At 43.7% G+C, this 20729-nt stretch overlaps 1 protein-coding gene across 3 annotated transcripts in view; it reads left to right on the top strand.

Annotated features, from left to right (window-relative positions):
- The window catches only part of CCDC171 (coiled-coil domain containing 171), a 199382-nt gene that overhangs the window by 125599 nt on the left and 53054 nt on the right, over positions 1–20729 (top strand). For all 3 annotated transcript variants that reach the window (XM_089511607.1, XM_089511617.1, XM_089511597.1), the window contains one exon: positions 7476–7607. In XM_089511607.1, coding sequence (XP_089367733.1) covers positions 7476–7607 — 132 coding nt within the window. The remainder of the gene's footprint in view (positions 1–7475; positions 7608–20729) is intronic.

The following is a 20729-nucleotide window of genomic DNA, read 5'->3' as shown; positions in this document are numbered from 1 at the left end:
CAGATGTTAGCAGTTTAAACTTTTTGGGATGATAATCTTTATAGTAATCTTCATAATAACCATCCCTCTATGTTAGAGGGCTTTATCTGTTGCCAGTCTCTTGAGAGGCTGTCTGCATATGTTAGTTTCAGCAAGTCACTTGGCAGTTTTTAATCAGTGACCCAGAATTATAGAGCTAGAAGGGAGTGAAAGGTAGAAGGAAATTTAGCCCAAATACTGTAAGAGACATTTCAATATTGTAACAACCCTAAAGAATGCCTGTCATCTTGGTCAATAATGCACTCTTCTACGTGTCATTAAGAAAAATCTACAGTTGTCAGAGCTGTCAGCTTAGAACCACTTGAATTTCAAACTAGAGATGTATTTTAATGCCACAGACTGTACAAATTATTGTTGTTTTGAAACACAATTTTTGCAATGCTTTAATATACCAGTAATTGTAATTTTTTTTTAAAAAAGTACATGTGTAAGGTTGTTACATTCTTGTGAGTTTGTATGTCCTGCACTCTTCAAACACTGGTTCAAGATTTGTCTCAGCAGGAGGATTTACAAAAAATGGCAAGGCCTCAGTATCCCCCTCCCACATTGAAGCAGTGGTTTTTAGTTGCATTCCTAGGAACTCCAGGATTCCTTGGATGCTTATCAGGGGTTCCTCAATTAGAAGTTCAATAATTGCAAATGAGCTTCCTGAAAGATAGCATATCTGCTATTATCAATCACACCCTGCAATGTGTAGCTGCAGGGAGAAGATTCAGGGCAGGCTTAGCTATGATGTGCTCATAGTTTGTGCAGTGCAAGAGCCAGGTCATATATTCTTGGTTAGATAATAAAACATTCAGTTTAATTTTAATTTTTGTTTCTGGAATTGTGCTTGGGAAAAGAGATGTTCAGTCAGTGCAGTTTCTTGCCAATAGAGGAAATGTCCAGCTCAAGCACTCCTGAAAGACAGCTCAACATCCTCTGAGGTGGTCCATTTCACTCTTAGTCAGCTTGTGCCTTTTTCCTAATGTTTAGTTGAAAGTGTTTAATTTTTGTGACAGTCCATAATATTTATGTAAGTGTTAATTCTCCTGCCACCCCACCCCAGTTGATGAGTGAAAAACTCATTAATGAATGGATTTAGGCTCCAATATTTCCAAGCAGGGTCAGAATCATAGTATGTCAGCCTTGGGTCATGATGTGTGAAAATGGCAGTAGTAGTGATGGTCTTCAAATAATTGTCGTGAATCTTGAAACCAACAATTTTGTTGTTTACATTTTTCTCTTATTCTTTTTTCAAGAGCTCAAAGCAGTGTACATGGGCCTCCTTTTCCCATTTAATGTTCTCATCATCCCTTTAGTTAAGTTGAAAGATCGTAACTAGCCCAAGGCTTATAGATTTGTAAATACACAGCCATTGATTCCTCTGATGGGGTTTTAAATGTTTAGACTTGAAATTGGCAAAACTTCTGCTAATTTCTAGAAGTGTCAGTGCTTATTTCATGGATTCAACACACATCATGAAGAAGCAAAACTGATTGGACCCACATGCTGATTATCTTGGTCAGCCACATAACAATGGCTGGTGTCTCTTCCATTTTTTTACTCTCTTCATGTGTTGATACATTTTTAAAATAAAATCCAAGAAGTAATACCGTGAATGAAAATATACCTGTAAATGATAATTAAACTGTTGATTGTATACAAATCTTAGTGGCTCTGATTTGCTATCAGTTTTATTACCCATAAATCTATGCAGCATTGTCTGAGTCAGCAGATATCTAATTTGTGGAGAGAGGTTCAGCAATCTAGATTTTTACATTTAGACATCTCACTTTTTATAAATAATTGTTCACTTCAACTATTTTCCTAGCACTGAAACTTAGGTGACTATGGTGTGGTCCAGACCGGCGCTTTGTGCCGGTCTGGCCATGTACTAGGGTTGCACAGGGGTGGAGCGACTAGGTTGTCATGTTGCTAACAATCTACATGTTCTAGAACATGCCAGTAATCAGATTTATTTTTTTGTAAAAAAATATACTTTTAAACCCTGGAGTATATTGACAGAGATGGAAGCATTTAATACTTGCACACACTCAAACATTCCACAGAAGAGCTGTACTGTCAGTCCTTGATATCCATGAGAGATCCCTTCTGGATCCTCTGCAGATGCCAAAATCTGTGGATGTTCAAGTCCCATTGACTCCAATGGCAGCGCAGCCACATGGCCATGCCACCATTAGGGACAAAGCCCTCCCTTCCCTCCTTCCTTCCTCCCCCTCCAAGGCTTCTGCCCTGGGCTTAGCTTCATTGGCTGCAGTAAGCTGAAGCCGGGGGCGAAGCTTGGGTCTCGGAACTCCCCACCCCTAGGTCCAACACCCCAAGCCCCTGTGCCAGATCTGGTTCCTTCTAGCCGACGAGGCTCCAGCCTTTACCCCCAAAGCCAAGCCCAGGGCAGAAGCCTCTGAGGGGGAGGAAGGAAAGAAGGAATGAGTAAAGGAGGAAGGAGGGAGGACTTCAGTCCCATTGTCCCCAATGGTGACACAGTTGGGTGCACGTGCCAACAGTGAGGGCTTGCCATCCGTGGATGGCAAATCAGTGGATACTGAGGTCCCACTATATTAAAAATGTAAAAGTATGAATAATACATGGGAAGAAGAAATGAAGATGAACCTCAAATTTTGGAAAGTGAAGTGAAAGTCGCACTGAAACCAATTGGAAAAAACAAATCACCAGGAACAGATGACATACCAATAGAATTGCTACAGTGTACACAGACAGAGTCAAGCTTAGCTTAAAATCTGCCAACAGATATGGAAAACAAAGCAGTGGCCCACAGACTGGAAGCGATCAATATATTTTCCCATTCATAAAAAGGAGACACAAAAGACTGCAGCAATTACAGTACAATCACACTAATTTCCCATGCAAGGAAAGTCATTCTCAAAATTCTGCAGGAAAGACTCCTACCTTACACGAAGATGAGATGCAAGCTGATGATGGATTCAGCAAAGGAAGAGGCACAAGAGATTACATTGCAAACATATGTTAATAATAATTTGTTTTAGTTATCTACCGCTATTCCAAAGATCATAGCGGTGAACAGCAAGTAAGCTAATTAGCAAGTAAGCAACAGTCTGGGTACTCATTTTAGCGACCTCGGAAGGATGCAAGCCTGAGTCGAGCTTGGGCCCTTTGCTGGTCTTGAACTCGCAACCTTGTGGTTTCGAGTGAATGGCTGCAGTACAGGCATTTAACCACTGCGCCACCAGGGCTCCCTGGTGGCGCAGTGGATATGTTGGATAATGGAGCACAATAGTGAATTCCAGAAGAAAATCTGCATGTGCTTTTTTGACTGCAGCAAAACATTTGACTGCATAGATCACGAAAAGCTATGGCTTGTGCTTAGAGGAATGGGAGTATCACAACTTCTGATTTCCTGATGTGTAACTTGTACTCAGGACAAGAGACTGTCATCAGAACAGAATACAGAGAAACTGAGGTTGAGGACTGGAGGTCTTGGAGATGCCTCATCCATGGGGTCACCATAAGCCAAAGTTTACTTGAAGGCAGTTAACAACAATAATAACCCCCTCCAATAATTGCATTTGGCCAAATAAAATTTTCAGGCTTTCAACAATGTTGAATATAAGGACCAACATATTTTTGCAAAGCCTGGAAGTCTCCAAAAGCTATTGTCTGCATGCTGCCTAAGGGATTCTAATAATGCACTTATTTGCACCCAGTTTAGTGCTATACTGGCAAAGCAACACTCTGGAGTTAAATATGTTGTGCAGATAAAAACAAATAAAAAGCACATACTACTGAAAGTAGACTGGCTTAGATGATTTACCTGGTCATCAGTAAATGCTGAAAGCTCTAAAAGTCTAATCTGCTGGAAGGTAGGGATACTTTTCTGTACTTCCCTATCTCTTTCACATGAAAAGCTGCAATATTTGGAAGAAGGCAGTGTTCTAAGACTTATGCTTAACATGCTAGGATTTCAATGGCAGCAGTTTTATTTTATATAAAGGAGTATTCAGTCCTATGACTCCCTCCTCTCCCATCTGAAGTAGTACAATGCAGACACATATCTCAGTGAGGGCTAGGGCAAAGTGAAGTTGGCAGGGCCATCCCAGAAAGTACAGCAACATCATCTGTAAGTACGCATTTCTGCTCCCTTCATTTTGAAAGTAATGCATACCACAGACAATGATCAGAAAGAAACCCCTGTTGTTTTTAAGCTTAACAAAGTATTATTCATGTATATTGGGAGGAAGGTGGAGAGGAACACTCCAGCCCTTTCTGTGTAACATAATTAAAAACACTACAGCATGTGCTTGGGACTTATGGTGTCCAGAGATTTATATCTAAGGAACAATCACATTCCTTTCTGATGATGATCTGCTATTATACTTACTGCATTTTAAAGACAGACATGTTGCTTGCTTTATTGTCCAGCCTTATGTTTTACCCTGGTGGGAAAGAACAGAACTAGACCGAGATGGGGTTAAAGGACCTGCCGCTGCCAATGTTATACCTACACGGCATGTACATTGTTTTCCTGCTGCTTTCTATCTTGCCTCCCCCACACTCCCTGTGCTCTATTCCTCCCCTCCCTTCTCAGTATTAGCAATCTGCTTTGGTACTTTGACATCAGGGATTTCCCTAGTGAATTTTGTCACAGAAAAAAGAGAATCATCAATATCGCAGTTAAACTTGACTTTCAAAGCTAATAGTATCTCATTTGGGGGCTCAAATTTAATAAATTTTCTTTGATTCTGGGTGCGTTTTTAAACATCAAACAATGAATTGGCCAGGGTGCAGTAAAATATTTAGATCTATTGACTATGGTTCAGAAGGGTAGAAGGCAAAACACTGGTGGGTTGATGTTGATAAAATTCTTAGTACCTTAATCCACATTAATGTTTTCTTTTATCTGTGTGCATACTGGCTACAATGAAGAACTGAAAAGTTAGCATATATAAACTATAACAAATCAAGTGAAATATGTATTATTATAGATAAAGTGAAAATAGTACGTTTGTATTACGATAGGCAAGATTAACATCTGAACAAAATTACACATGCTGGTAGAAGACCCTTGAGATGGCGTTTGCTCCACCGGACTCTCTGTCTTCAACCCAGAACAGTGTGTGTCGAAATGTGTGTATGACTTGTGATGTTATAAAAATTGCATTACAGTGCATAAGTTTGGCAGCCACAGGTATTGACAGGAATTCTTTAGGTCAGCCAGGGAAATGCAAGGCTCCCTGTTCCCAGAGTCTGTGGTGCAGAACATGTGTTTGGACCCAGTACTGTAAACCTGTAAAAAGCCCACTTAACACTTGCACATCAAAGGTACAGAATGCATATATATGCATTTTCATGGGGAGCTGCGGTAGTGCTAGAGGAGATCTATTGAAACTGCTAGTGAAATGGCTAACTTCTAAAATATTACAGGGATTATGAAGAAAATATTCAAGAGTGTAATTTACTCAATGTCAGGTTTTTCTAAAATATGATTATCTGGAGAAAGACTAAAGAAATACACTTACACTGGGTTTCAAAATGTGATTTATGCTGGTATTACTTTTATGTAAATTGCTCCAAGTTCATTAGTACTAGGCTCTGTATACATAAACAGAGCTATTTAAATGTGTTGTATATGGCATTGGCTCGTTTTTCTCCTTTCTCATTTAAAGTTAAATATTTAGTATGAAAAATATTTTTATTTGAAAACTGCATTATTAAGATTATTATATATTGGCTACAAAAAGTTATGCAGTCAAGTTTAACTGCTGGAATTTTATTTCTTGCACTATAAAAAAGCAGAATATTAGTAAAATGTGTGGTAATTGGTCTCATCTAAGGTAAAATTTATGAATAGATATAAATAGTATTAATAGCAGAAACAATGTGCTGTATGCGGTAACCTTTTGCTAACACTTACTAAAAATACAGTGTAATTCTGTGCATACTTGCAGTGGAAGTATATTCCACTTGCTGCTCTCAGATGGCATGACATACCATGTCTTGCCATGACAGGAACAGGTGAGCCTCATGTGCTCACTCTTTTCCTTCCTTCCTGTGCCATGCCCGGGGGGATTCCAGAAAGTTTTGACCCCATTTTTAATTTACTGGTGCATGTCATTTCATTCATATGGATAAAGTCTGGTTAATCTTAACTCTGGCTAGTTTGTAACAAACCAATTAAAAAATATGGGATACTGAGCTATAGTTTCAATGAACTATAGTTAATGTTAAGCAATTTAATGTAAACCATTCTAGTACCCAGTAGCCATGCTGGTCCAGGGTATTCTGTGCACTGTGATCTAAAAGAGGCAATGTTTATTAATTCTAATTGTGGTTAATTAAAAATGGATGCAATCTCCACACTTGAGGAGAAAGTGCAATTGACACACGTGAGGAAAAAGTGTAATTGCCATACTTGAGAGAAAGCAAAAATGCACAAATTTAAGGCTTGCCTAAGTTTGCTCCTGTGATGATAAACTATGGTTTATATTAATATTTGCTAGCATTTAATGGGGGTTATTGCTTAGTGTATCTAGGATTGTAGTTTGTTTTGATGTGATTCTAAACTCTTGGTTTAAAACGCATGTTTGCAAAAGCAGTTGCACTTCATTCCTTCACTGAAACCATAATGAGGGAAGGTGTTTCTCACCTTAACAGAAGGTGGCAGTACAATACCAACTGCATAAGATTATGTTTTTCCACATAACTGTGGATATCTTTCATTTGCCATACTGAACATTTTGTTGTTATTTCTTTAAACTCTGCTTTTTGGAGGACTTTAAATACTAACTACCAGTGCTTCAGGAAATGATACTGATTTTCTTCAGAGCTACTTGTTTGTTCAGGAGGTCTACTATTACTTTACTCGACATTTGGAACTAGCCTTTTTCTAGTCACCTATAACATTTCTGATAAGCTTTTCGGGCAATGGTACTTTTAAATATATTCCCATTGTCAAATATAGTCTTGCATCTTAATTGGATATTTTAACAACAGCAAAAAACAAAGCCAAGACTTAAAAAAAAAATAAGGCTTTCAGGTAAAATGTGTGTCTGTAAACTTTTTTGGTAATGTGTTTGCTTCCCTAGGGTAGATGACAAATCTTTATTTTATAAAACAGGCAATTATTGCTACACCCATAATGTACTTAGTGTGTGGGGCAATTTTAATTTTTAAGGTGTGTATGTGTGTGTGTAATTTAGTGCACATGCCTTTAGTGACATTCCTTTCCGTTTCATTTCAGTCCAGAGAGGAGGATGCTTTTTCTTCTTAACATTCTCTCCCTGCACTCTGAATTAGAGATTTATTTGCAACGAAAAATCAATTAGTCCTAAATTTATTCATGGATTTCAGGTCCAGCGATCAATGCAAGTCCACTCAGTGGACTCAAGGGGACCCACTTCATCCCAGTTAATGTGTCTGAAGGGGAATTACCATTGATACTGTTTTTTCCCTTTTAGGTCAGAGATCAGATCTCGCTGTCACGGACTGCGGCAACCAGGAATGACTTCACCCTGCAGCTACCTAAGCTGCACCTGGAGACCTTTGCAATGGAAGGGCTGAAGGGCGGGCCAGAGGTTGTAGCATTCCAGGTTAGATGCTTAAATAACCTTTCTTTACAACCAAAATGCTTAAGAAATAAAATGCTTCAATATTAGATTGGTCAGTAATTTTAAAAATGGGCTTGAACAAAATCACTTTGCCATAACAGCACTTTTTGTATTCTAAATGTGGAATGTTACGGAAGCAGAGAAATTACTTGGCAAAGAAGTATATGCATAAAAATACACATGAAGAACAATGTAGCCAAACAAACTTCTTTTTAAAAAATAAAATAAATCCAGGTCAGCCCAGAATTTTATTTCTTCCAACAATGTTTTCAAAGGGGATAAAAAAGGAAAGAAAAACGAGGTAGCTGTCTCTAGATCAATATTTAAGGATGTCATCAATGTTGGGGTCACACAGGAGAAATGGACTCAGAGTGCAGAGCATCAGAGTTACTTGTTTTTGCACCAGCTGGAGTTGTTCAAGTGCTGGGAAAAGATTCTAGGGTTATTGATCTTTTTAGCTGCTTACTGACTGACACTTTCTGGCACTGACTGATGATGGAAAATACCCTGACAAGTGAAATGGACAACAAATATAGTTGTCAAGGTATCTAAATCAGAAAACAGTGTTCCTACCTTTAAGTGAAAGTCCCTGCTCCTCTTCCTATTCTCTACCAAATGTGTGTTTTCATTGATTTGTGAAGGAATCCATTCTTGCACTGACCCAGTAATGAAACTATTTATCAAGGCTCAAGGTTTTGGTCAATGGCATGTGTGCCATTTTCAGACCTACTTGTGTGGCTGTTGCAGACTCTAGAAAAAAGTACGGTGTAAATATGTCCCAAAAGCATAATGGGGATGGTTGGGACATTGCTTTCAGGTGACCCCTCTGTCAGGATTTATATATATATCGACTGGTTATGGGTGTGGATTGAGAACCAAATCATATGGAATATTAATTTATCCAGAGTTCTAGGTCACTTTTTTTGTTCAAAAACTAGTAACACCTGGCTGAGCTTTCTGGCTGAGAATTTTAAATGATAATTCCCAAATACCAATCCCAGGATTACATGGGATGTTGTCATGGCAGTTAAAGTAGAGTATAGTGCTGTAATTGTGAATTGGCCTCTGGTGCATGTAGGTGGAAATTGAACCAGCACTGAATATGTTCCCTCCCTCCACAGCTGCTTTTAACAATAAAAATAAATAAATCAGAAACCGTAGTTCTTCTTCATGGTCTCTGCGAATCATACAAATGGGTTTCACTGCGCCTGCGCAGTGCTGTTCGGAAACTTCTGGAATCACTGGGCAAAGTTTACTTTGCAACATATAGAAACTTTTTGGCAGTAACTCCGCCCACCCGTTATAAGGCCCCTGCCTTCCCGCTCTTTTCCCCAGTTCCTTTTTTCCGCCGCGCTTGCTGCTTTAGGGAACTTTGCTCTTGCTTGTTATTGGATCACTGGCTATTTTACTTTGGACCGTCCTTGACCACTCTCTTCGACCACTGCCCCCACTGTACTTTGACCTCGGACTGCTTTTGACTTCGACTTCGTCTCCTCTCCATCGCCCCGTCACGATGTCGCCTCCTTTTAAGAAGTGTGATGTCTGCGGAGGCAAACTCCCGGTCCAAGACCCTCACTCTTCGTGTCTTCTCTGTCTTGGCGGCGACCATGACATGAAATCCTGCTCGCTCTGCAAATCTATGACGTCGCAGGCACGTAAAAACCGGGAATCCCGCTTGACTTCTGCGATCGCCCAGGGTAAGGTCCATGGGGAGACTTCCCGCCCGGCTTCAGCTCCTTCCCTCCCGGCTGCCGCTCCTGTCCCGGCCCCGCGCGAGAGTCCTACAAGCGCCGCTTCGGCCCCTCTGGCGCTAGCAACCCCCGCCAAAGTGGACCGCGGCTCTCACAAGCCCAGTGCCACCACCAAGTCAGCTTCTGTGGTCAGCGGCCCAGATAGGTCCAGTACCACCACCAAACCCTCAAAGAGCCCCTGCACACTGTCGGGGACCGAGGGTTCGAAGGCTTCGGCATCGGCTGCTGGCTCCGCCTCCAAGGTCGGGACCGACCGGTCAACCTCGGCTCCGTCCCGTAAGCCCAAGCATTCCAAGAAGGCTAAGGGAGGAGACCTCACCACTCCGACGGCTACAGTCTCCAGCCTGTCCACCTCTGCTCCGGAGGCTTCTATGTCATCAGCCGGTTCATCTCGGATGAGAGAACTCCAGGAGAACCCTTTCTTTCCCCCGGAGGCGCCCAGGCCCGCCAAAAAGGCCAAACACTCTGACTCTGCTTCTTCTGAGCCACCCAAGAAGAAGCCGCGCAAGGAGTCCTCCAAGTCCTCGGACGGACACAGGCAACATAAGGATGCTGAACCCCTTACTCCACAGCGTTCGGTACCAGCACCGGCCCTCCAAACTCCCACTCCGTTGCCATAGGACTCTTCCATGCGCGATGATGTCCCACACTTAGCCCCGACGCTCTCCGGGCTGGCCACTGTCCAGTTCGTGGGTTCAGACGATGATGACCTCGCTCCACCTCAGCGTTCTCCGATTGCTGCCCGCTCTCCGATTCCGGTACCATGCCCGGTGGTTGTGCCATCCGAAGATGTCGTCCAGGATGACCTCGATGTCTTCTATGATTCGGAGGTGGACCGTTATTACATGGCGGTCCCGCGAGAGACGGCACTTCGCAAGTTTGATGAAGGTCACCGTCACCGGGCCCCAAAGGACAAGGCCACATCGGTTACCTCCAAGCCTTCCACCTCATTTGCAGCTAAGCCGTCTTCGTCAAGGCTTGAGCCTGGACCACGCTCCCACGGGCCCGGCCGGGACCGTCCCGAACTGGAGCACCTGGTGATCCACTCCGATACCGAGTCGGATCTTGTACCGGTACCGTCACCAGCCTCACCTGACTCGGCCTCTGACGACGACCTGTCACCACAGGACTCCCCACAAGTCATGCACCACCCTGAGCCAGCGTCGCCTACTGATGACCGCCGATCCTTCAGCGAGCACGTCATTAAAATGTCCAGGGCTCTGGACATTGAGCTGGCTTATCCTGAGGAGGCGGCCCGGGATCCGGTGGAACAAAGGGTCCATGGTCGGGTTCCAACCCCACCCTGCATTCCTCTCCTTCCATCCCTGGAGACCATCATCAAGCGGTCTTGGGACAACCCTGCGGCTTTGGTCAGCACTTCGCAGAAGGTGGAAACCCTCTACCGAGTCTCCCAGGCCTCCTGTCCATGGCTGTCGACTCATCCAAGACAAAACTCGGCCATCGTAGAGGGCTCGCAGCTCGCCTCCACCCACAAACAGGCCACCTCTCCAGTAGACCGGGAGGCTCGCAAGATCGATGGGCTGGCAAAGAAGGCCTATTCAGCTTCTTGCCTAGCTGTCAAAGCCACCAACTACACTGCATGCATGGGGGCCTATGTGCAGTCCTTGATGGAGACTATCTCCCCTCTGATTCCCGACGTCCCAGATGATGTCCAGAGGAAGCTGGTCGAGGTCAGAGACGAGGCCCATTCCATAGGTGGATGGCTCATCACCGCGTGCCGCAACATAACTGACTGTGTGGGAAGGGCGATGTCGGCGTCTATGGCGCTCCGTCGACACGCCTGGCTGCGGGGCACAGATCTCACTCCTGGAGTCAAGTCGGCTATCGAAGAGATGCCTCTCGATGAGTCTGGGCTCTTCAACACCGACACCGACGACCGCCTCAATCGCAAGTTTAAGATGAAGGCAGCCGTGAAGAAACATGGCATGTCATCCTCGGTGTCAGCCCCGTTTCGCAAGAGACAGCGCCCATGGCAATCCCAGGGCCAGTCCTACAGGCCATTTGGTCAAGACCGCCAATTCCACCAGCAGGGCTCTCAACGATCCAGTCATCCTCCTCCCCTGGCCGTCGGAATTTTCCTTCCCGGCACCGAAAGCCCCGCCGGCAGGATGGTGACCAGGGTAAGAAGAGAGACTGATGGGGTCTAGCGTGCTTCGTCCCTTCTCCCCCATTTTTCCTGGACATGCTCAGGCCATTTGCTACCACCTGGGCTTCCATCACAACAGACTTGTGGGTGCTCAACATCGTCCGTAGGGGATATGCCCTCGAGTTCCTAGAGCTCCCCAAGACCGGAGTCTTCATGTCCACCCCCCCCTCGGACACCCTTCTCGACGAAGTGCGCACTTTGCTTAGCAAGGGGGCAATCTCCCCTTTACCGCCCGGCCTGATTGCCAGGGCTTTTTTCTCCAGGTACTTTACGGTACTGATGTCGGATGGAGGCATCAGACCCATCCTGGACTTGAGGGACCTGAATTTGTCTCTTGAATACCGGCGTTTCCGAATGGTAACCCTAGCTTCCATTCTCCCCTTGCTTCATCATCAGGTCTCTGGTTTGCAACAATCGACCTGAAGGACGCTTATTTCCACATCGGGATTCGGGAGTCGCACCGGAGATTCCTCGCATTCGCCGTCGGTTCCGCTTCTTACCACTACAACGTGCTCCCCTTTGGTTTGGCCACGGCGCCCAGAGTTTTCACGAAGTGCATGGCACCGGTGGTGGCATACCTCCATCAGAGGGGCTTCATGGTCTTCCCGTGCCTGGACGACTGGCTGTTCGCCGCCGAGTCCCAACAGGAACTGCGGGAAGCAGTCTCGTTCACCTTGCACCTCTTAGGCTCCCTGGGACTGGTCGTCAACCGAGAGAAGTCCCACTTCACACTGACCAGGCAGGTCAAATTCATCGGGGCCATCCTCGACTCCGAAAGATGCTCCGCCTTTCTCCCTCCAGACCGTTTCCAGGCCCTGACAGCGTCACACAAACCTTTCATCTCCCACAGAAGGGTAAAGGCCAGAGATGTTCAGGTCACCCTAGGACACATGGCATCGACAACGTTGGTCACACCTTGGTCACGGCTTCGCCTCCGACCTCTACAGTCCTGGTTCCTCTCGGTCTTCTCCCCGATGGAAGACCCCCCGTCCAAGTGGCTCACGGTACCGAGACCTGTGGCGGCTTCTCTCAGATGGTGGTTGGACTGCCGCAACGTGTGTATCGGAATGCCTTTCCTTCAGCCTCAGCCCCAACTAACTCTGACAACAGATGCTTCCCTGGAAGGTTGGGGCGCTCACCTGCTCGACCTGGTCGTCAAGGACAAGTGGTCAGCCCAAGACAAGCTCCCCCACATCAACGCTTTGGAGATGCTGGCGGTAGAGAAGGCACTGAGGGCATTCGAATCCGCTGTTGCAGGCAAGGTGGTCCTCCTGAGGACGGACAACACCACCGTGATGTACTACATCAACAAACAGGGAGGCACCAGGTCCAGAACCCTGCTCGACCTCACTCTCCGCACTTGGAATTGGTGCATCCAGAGACAGATCCTCCTCCAGGCGATTCATCTTCCCGGAGAGGACAACAAGTTGGCAGATCGCCTCAGCAGATCTCCGTCGGTGTGCCACGAATGGAGGCTCCATCCCGAGACGGTCAGCGACCTCTTCGACCAGTGGGGAAATCCCCGGATCGACCTCTTTGCGACCAGGTTGAACAGCCACTGTCCCCAGTTCTGCTCCAGGAAGCGAATGGTCGGATCCCTCGGAGACGCGTTCGTTTTCCTCTGGACGGGAGAGCTCCTCTACGCCTTCCCTCCATTCCCTCTCATCATCAAGGTGGTGTCCAAGATGACAACGGACCGGCCGCATGCGATCCTGATCACGCCGTGGTGGCCGAGACAACCTTGGTTCGCATCCTTTCTCCACCTCTCCAAGAGATGCTTCCACCGCCTCGATCCTCGCCCGGACCTGCTGTCGATCCAGGACGGACGGATTCTCCATCCGGACATCGAGAGTCTACCACTGGTGGCCTGGAGGATACGGCCCTGACTGCCCTGCCGGAGGCAGTGAGAAAGGTGATCCTGGCTGCAAGGAAACCTTCCACCCAGCGGTCCTATGCCCTGAAATGGAGGAGGTTTAGCCTCTTTCTTGATCGAAAGGGCTTGTCTCCTGCTTAGGTGTCCACTCCGGTGGTGCTGGAGTTTTTGATGGCGCTTTTGGATGAGGGGCTGTGCCTCGCATCCATTAAGTGCTATTTGTCTGCCATTTGTGCTAAGTACCATTTCGGGGGGAGGGCTTCCTTTTTCAGGGATCCTTTGGTAAAAGGGTTCCTTAAGGGATGTGCCAACTTGTACCCTCCTGTGTCGGTACCAGCACCGGCTTGGAACCTGGAGGCAGTGCTGTCTGCACTCCAATCCAAGCCCTTCGAACCAATGGCCACAGCGGACTTGAGACTATTGACTTGGAAAACCGCCTTTCTTGTGGCCATCACCTCTGCCCGCCGTGCGGGCGAACTCTGTGCCTTGCGGAGGGACCAGCCCTTCCTGAGGTTCCACAAGGACAAGGTGGTCCTCTGTACAGACATCACTTTCTTGCCTAAGGTGGTGTCTGCTTTCCACATGTGTCAGGACATTGTGTTGCCGACCCTCGCTTCCAATCCGACTTCGGAAGTGGAGCGCAGCCTGCACTCCCTTGACGTCAGGAGAGCGCTGGCGTTTTACCTGGACAGAACTGCTGCCTCCAGTCGGTCCGAGAGATTTTTCCAATGCTACTCGGAACCGAAAAGGGGGTTGCCTGTGTCTGCGCAGAGGTTTTCCAAATGGGTGGCCGGTACCATCCACCTCTGCTATGAACTGTTGGGCAAACCTCTCCCTGCCAGGGTTCGGTCCCATTCTACAAGGGCAATGTCAGCATCCTCGGCATTCCTGTCGAGGATTCCCTTGGAGGATGTCTGCAAGGCTGCTGTCTGGTCCCAACCTCTGACTTTTATTAAACATTACAGGTTGGACACCAGAGCCATCCGAGACGCAGCTTTCGGGAGGGCTGTGTTGGTTTCAGGTTTGCACTGATTGCACTACTGATGGTTTGTGTTTCAGCACTTATGTACATATGTCACTGTTTCCAATTTGTTCAATGTTGGTTTGCACAATTTCTATGGGACTGGTCTTCCACGACCTCTTATTCCCTTCTCAGGTTTAGCAATGTTATTGCTCTGTTTGGTCTGCTGATCAACAAAAAGGCTGGCTCTTTTTATGGTTCAAGGTGTTTATTGTTCCAATAAATATGCCTTTGGTTTACCATAGCTTTGGTTTCAGGACACTCCCTCCGCCGCATACCTAAGCTTGTCAGTCTAAACCCATTTGTATGATTCGCAGAGACCACGAAGAAGAAGGACAGGTTGCTTACCTGTAACAGTATTTCTTCGAGTGGTCATCTGCGAATACATACAAATCCCACCCGTCCATCCCCTCAGTGTCCTGCTCTTATTGGCTCTTTCCATCACCTGCTTGGCGGAAAAATTGCGGAACTGGGGAAAAGAGCGGGAAGGCAGGGGCCTTATAACGGGTGGGCGGAGTTACCGCCAAAAAGTTTCTATATGTTGCAAAGTAAACTTTGCCCAGTGATTCCAGAAGTTTCCGAACAGCACTGCGCAGGCGCAGTGAAACCCATTTGTATGTATTCGCAGATGACCACTCGAAGAAATACTGTTACAGGTAAGCAACCTGTCCTTCCCCCGACATCATATCTTATTTTTCTGATAGAGAAGGATTCACACTTTAGTACATGCTAGTCTACGTTTGGGGTCCCTTTTTGCTAACAGACTGGTTGGGATTTCTAGCATTTGTTCTGATTTTCAGCAGCTGATCTAAAGATAATAACCCTGAGGTGAATGGCATGTCCATATTGTGTGCTGCATGAGGTGTATCAAATTTATTTTTGAGATGACATAAAATATTTTGTCCCTGTCACTTCTGGAATATTCCAGATGTCTGTGTCCTAGAGTGAAACTAGTAATTCAAGCACAGTGATTTGAAAGTAAGTGGAACTGATTTCCCTGGGTTTTATTCTCAAGTGGGCACATGATTGACATCAAAATTGTATAAATTTCAGGAAGGTATCATTAAAATGCTGTACATATGTATTTTGTTAACTTGTAATCAACATATTGTGTAAGTATCGTCTTTTCAGTGTTATACAGCTAATTCAAAGTGCCAGCATTGTTGACATCCTTGTGGGAGTTAAACAAAAGAAAGTTTAATTAATATTACTATTCCTTTATTTTCATATTGAAAAACTACTCCTTCCTGCAAAAGCAAACAAGCAAACTACCCTGCTCATTACTGAATTTTTAATTTATTGTTAAGTTTCATCCCAAGGGTTTAAGAGTAAAAAACATGATTCAACCATTACAAAATAAAATAAAGGATCCCTGGTGCTGAGTGAGAGTCCAGTAAAACCTATTGTTGTTGATGTTGTTGCTGTTTGCATTAATATTGTTTCTGACTTGTGGTGAACCTAAGCCTATCATGGGATTTCTTGTGACAAGATTTGTTTAGAGGTGGTTTGCCATTGCCTTCACCTGAGGTTGAGTGTGTGTGACTTTCTCAAGTTCACCCAGTGGGTTTCCATGGCTAAGTGAGGACTCGAACCCTGATTTCCAGAGGCCTAGTCCAGTGCTTAAACCATTACACCACTGTGGCTCGCAAAACCAGATAAAGGCCATTATTCTTTCATTTTCCTTTGGGCTCTTACTTCTCCCTCTAACACACATGGATACACTTCAAATGTTTTCCCAACTTTACTTCTTCTTAAAGTTTTAGTACTGTTTTGTGTAAAGGTTGTATTGGTTTTGAATTACAGCTGCCTCTCCATATCCATGGATTCTTTATCCATGGGTTCAACCATCCACAGCTTGAAAATATTTTTTTAAAAATATAAATTCCAAAAAGCAAGCCTTGATTTTGCCATTTTATGTAAGGGACACCATTTTACTATGCCATTCTATTTAATGCGACTTGAGCATCTATGGATGTTGGTATCCCCAGGGGGTCCTGGAATCACACCTCAGTGGATAACAAGGATCCACTGTATATAATGATGAATAATGCAATATTCCTCAAATGGCTAATTGCTGTTGCAGTTTTACTGCACCAATTTATATTGTTCGCAACATTCTCTTCTACTCTCCCATAATTTTATTTTATTGTAGTGCATTGGGTGGTAGAACTGTTGTGAGACCCCAGCTCTCATCATCCCATGCCAGTATGGTCATGGTCAGGGATGGTAGAAGTTATGATCCAACAACACCTGGAGAGCTATAGGTTCCTTGATCTTACTTTATTGTGATTATGTAACAGAAACCATGACAAGAATATACAAATAGGAATAGGTTGCATTCTTAAAGGCTGGAATCAATAGGGATAAGGGACACTATTAGTCTTCACCCAATGGGGTCCTCTGGTTATCAGTTTTTATTTTCTTCTATGATTGATTGAATGGTCATCATTCATTTTTGTGGGTCACACTGGAGGATGTATATAGTGAGTCAGTATACAGCATGGAGTGGTAGTAATGTTGCATTTCAAAAAGAAACCTGCATTCCAAGCTTGGGAGACCTTTAACTAGCATCAATATTAAGAATTATTTTTATTTGTGTCAGATAAATTTTTCTTCATTGTAATATTCACTCTTACATGACATTTCACATTTCTTAAAGTTATTCACTTTAGTAAGCCAGGCCTAAAGTAATGAATGACCACATCTCTGAGTCCTAAACTACACAGACATTAATGATTCATACTCCTGTTCTACTAAAGCAGAAGGTTTTTGAAGTCTTCTAGTAAGAGAGCATGGTTTCACATTAAGTCTCAACCTTGTGGGCAATAAGTTGAATATCAGATGAGTTTTCCCACAACAGAGTTGCTTTGGGACAAAGATAGTGTGGCAGAGATGCATCTTTGTGAATAGGTTTACCTTTGGACTGGCACTCAGAAATGTTGCTTGAGGAATATATAATTGTGAGGCACATTGTGAACCATGTAAAACAAGTTCTTGGTTGCTACTGACTGAAGCATAGTGAATTGTATGACGATGTATCTATACTGTAGAAACAATACAGTTGGACACCACTTTAACTGTCATGGCCCCATTCTACAGAATCCTGGGATTTGTTGTTTTGTGAGACAACAGCACTCTTTGGCAGAAAAGGCTAAAGACTTTGTAAAACTACAAATCCCAACGTTCCATAGGATGTAGCTACAACATTTAAAGTGGAATCAAACTGCATTATTTCTACAGTGTAGATGCACCCTGAATTTCCATATTGAGTGGAATTTTGTTCTGTTGGTTCTGTATTGTCACCAGGGTGAAAATAATACTAAAATAAAACAATAATCCTTCTGTGAAAAATAATGCTTATCTGCCTAATGAATGGGTTTTTATGGTTTGTGTGAGTAAAGGAGAACATAAAGAATATAATGTATACATATTTAGGTATCTGCCAGGGGAAGTTGGTTTCTGAGATGTAAATATGAATTCTTACCATTTATTCTTCTCACCTTTGAAGCTGTTGTTAGATGCATACACCTGTAGACAAGTTACATGCAAATTGTCTACAATTTACATCTGTTGTACCACTCTGCCATTCTTTTGTTTGAAAACTGCTATACAAGTGTAAGAGAGGTGTTATTAGTTTTATAGTAGCAGAGTGGAGTGTTGACATCGCTTCTGAGTGATAGAGTATAATCATTATAAATTTATAAAGGGCTTATGTCCTCCATTTATTTTATGTAAATTATGCATCCATGTACGATGTAGTCATAGCTTATCATATCGTATTGTACACAGAAGCAAAAGCCTGCTCTTCTAATCAATTGGGCAAAGATAAATGCAAGTTTTAATGTTAGTTTCCCAGTACATTTTTCTGCTTCTTTCAATAGCACTGGTAGTACTGTGAAAATAAGCATTCAAGGCCCAAGGGAAAATATCTATCTACAAATACTAAGATAATTATGTTGTTTCTTGTCTGTTCTGAACATTGTGGCAAATATTGCTTCTTAGAAAATGTACTGTAGAATACTTTTGAAGGCAAAGATAAGTGCTTTTTCCAGGTGGTAGCACTCCTCATTATTTTCCATTCAAACTGTGATTCTGTACAAGCATGTAAAAAACACAGATTTTCATGATCAACACTTTGGAGCCATTCTGTAGCACAGTTACCTTGTTCACCTAAAACCTTTGTTATAGGATGTCATTTTACTGAATGTATAAATACAAATCTTGCCAAGAAAACCCCATGATATGTTTGCCTTAGGGTTGCCATAAGTAAGAAATGACTTGAAGGCACACAATAACAACAATAATAAATGTGGTAGTTTTAGACATCAGAACACTCATGGTTTTTATATATCTCTTGTGGATTGTCAACAAACTACAGCTGATTCAGACTGTAGCAGCCAAGTTCTTAACTGGGACTTACCAGTAAGAGCATGCTGCCCCAGTGTGGGCTAAGATCTGTCTAAACTCCCAGTATTTTTGCAGGTGCAGTTGCTAAGATCAACCTATAAAGCCATCAATGAAATGAGATGAAGGTACCTGAAGGCCCATTCCTGTCCATATACACATGCCTCATTACTGAAGTTGTCATCAGTGATGTAGTCTCTTACTCATGGTGGCAAGTTAATTTGGTTGAATATTTAAGAAGGAAGGTGTTTAGTTTTGTGGCTTTGTTTCTTACATACACACACACACCCTCCTAAGATTCTAGTAATTACATAATTGCATTGTAATTCTGTCAAGCTGTTTTTTAAAAACTTTCACGTTATCATTTTAGTGGAATCCTGTTTCAGTGGAGTTCTTATTTGCTTTTGGAGCCCCTGAAGCTCTCTTGTAGTTATTGTGTGCCTTCAAGTCATTTCCGACTTCTAGCAACCCTAAAGCAAGCCTAGCACAGTTTTCTTAGCAAGATGTGTTCAGAAGAGTTTGCCTTTGCCATTCTCCAGGTCTAAGAGAGAGTAACTTGCCCAAGGTCACCCCGTGAGTTTCAGTGGCTGAGTGGGGATTGGAACCCTGGTCTCCAGAGTCCTTGTCCAACAGTCAAACTGCTACACCATACTGGTTCTCCTGAAGCACTATTTGATACAAATTCTGGGATTTGGAGTTTAGAGCAGGGTGTTTAGAATACTTCGCCAGAGAGCTTTAGTGCCTCACCAAAGTACTGACCCCAGAATTGCATGGGATGCAGCCATGATGGCTGAAACAGAATCATAGCACTATAATTGTGTAATGTGAAAGGGCCGCTGATATTGGCACAACACATCAAGATCCCTAGGACATGGGTCAGAATGTCTTGTATGTACTTGTTTAACCTAAATTGAAAATTATGAGATTACATTTTCTGTAGATTAGCAGACTTTGCCCTCAGCATAACACTGCCTTACTTTGGCCTTATAGTTACTTTCCAACTGTCCCTCTCAATGGGAAATTAGCCCCCAGAACATTCAAAGTGTTCCACACTGCTTTAAAATATATTAGGAGAGAGAACATAGCTCATTGGTAGAGGGCATGTTTTATATGTAGAAAGTCTAATCCCTACCATCTTCCAGTAGTAATATATATAAATGACCTGGCCAGTTAGACTGCACATTGATGACACTAGATGGACAAATACTCTAACCTTGTACAAGGCAGATTTCTTTGAGGAGAGAGATCTGTTTGTCCATTTTTTCCCCTCTGAAACTGGGTATGGTTCTTTCTAATGTTTAGGTGGAATCTCTTTTCCTGTAGCTTGAATCCACTGCTCCATGTCCTATCCTCTGAAACAGCAGAAAACAAGCTTGCTCCATCTTCAGTATTTAAACATGGCTGCCATGTCACCTCTTATCTTTCTCTTCCCTAGACTAAACATACCCAGCTCCTTAAGCCACTCTTTATAGGGCATGATTTCCAGACCTGACGCTCTATGTACAACAAAAGAAGTGTGAACAAATAGGCTAGCTCCTCTTCTTCCTGTAACCATTCCTGTCTTCTTCTACACATAAACTGTGGCTTTCCAGTCTATGAAATTTAGGATTCTAGAATCTTGAATAAAGATGTCATTGCATAATTAACATGAGTTTCTGCTCTACAGCTTGTTGCTCTCTATGTATAGAAGTCAAGGGAAGAGGTGGAATTCACACTCTTGCCCCTGCTCCTCATTTTGCATATGGAGCTTATGCTTGAGGAGAATGGCAAAACAGAGCTTCTCTGATTGCATTTTTGTTTTGTTTTCATGCCCTTTCATGTTTTCTTCCCCCTCCCCTGCAAAACTTCCCTCTTTGCAATGAATTTCTGTTCGTTTGTTCCATCTAAA

This window comes from Sceloporus occidentalis, unplaced genomic scaffold, assembly GCF_023333645.1.
Source record: "Sceloporus occidentalis isolate IW3139 unplaced genomic scaffold, rSceOcc1.0.p SCAF_1, whole genome shotgun sequence".
Taxonomy (NCBI): Eukaryota; Metazoa; Chordata; class Lepidosauria; order Squamata; family Phrynosomatidae; genus Sceloporus; species Sceloporus occidentalis.
The sequence above is the reverse complement of the archived record's forward strand: the minus strand, read 5'-3'. Positions and strand labels throughout refer to the sequence as shown.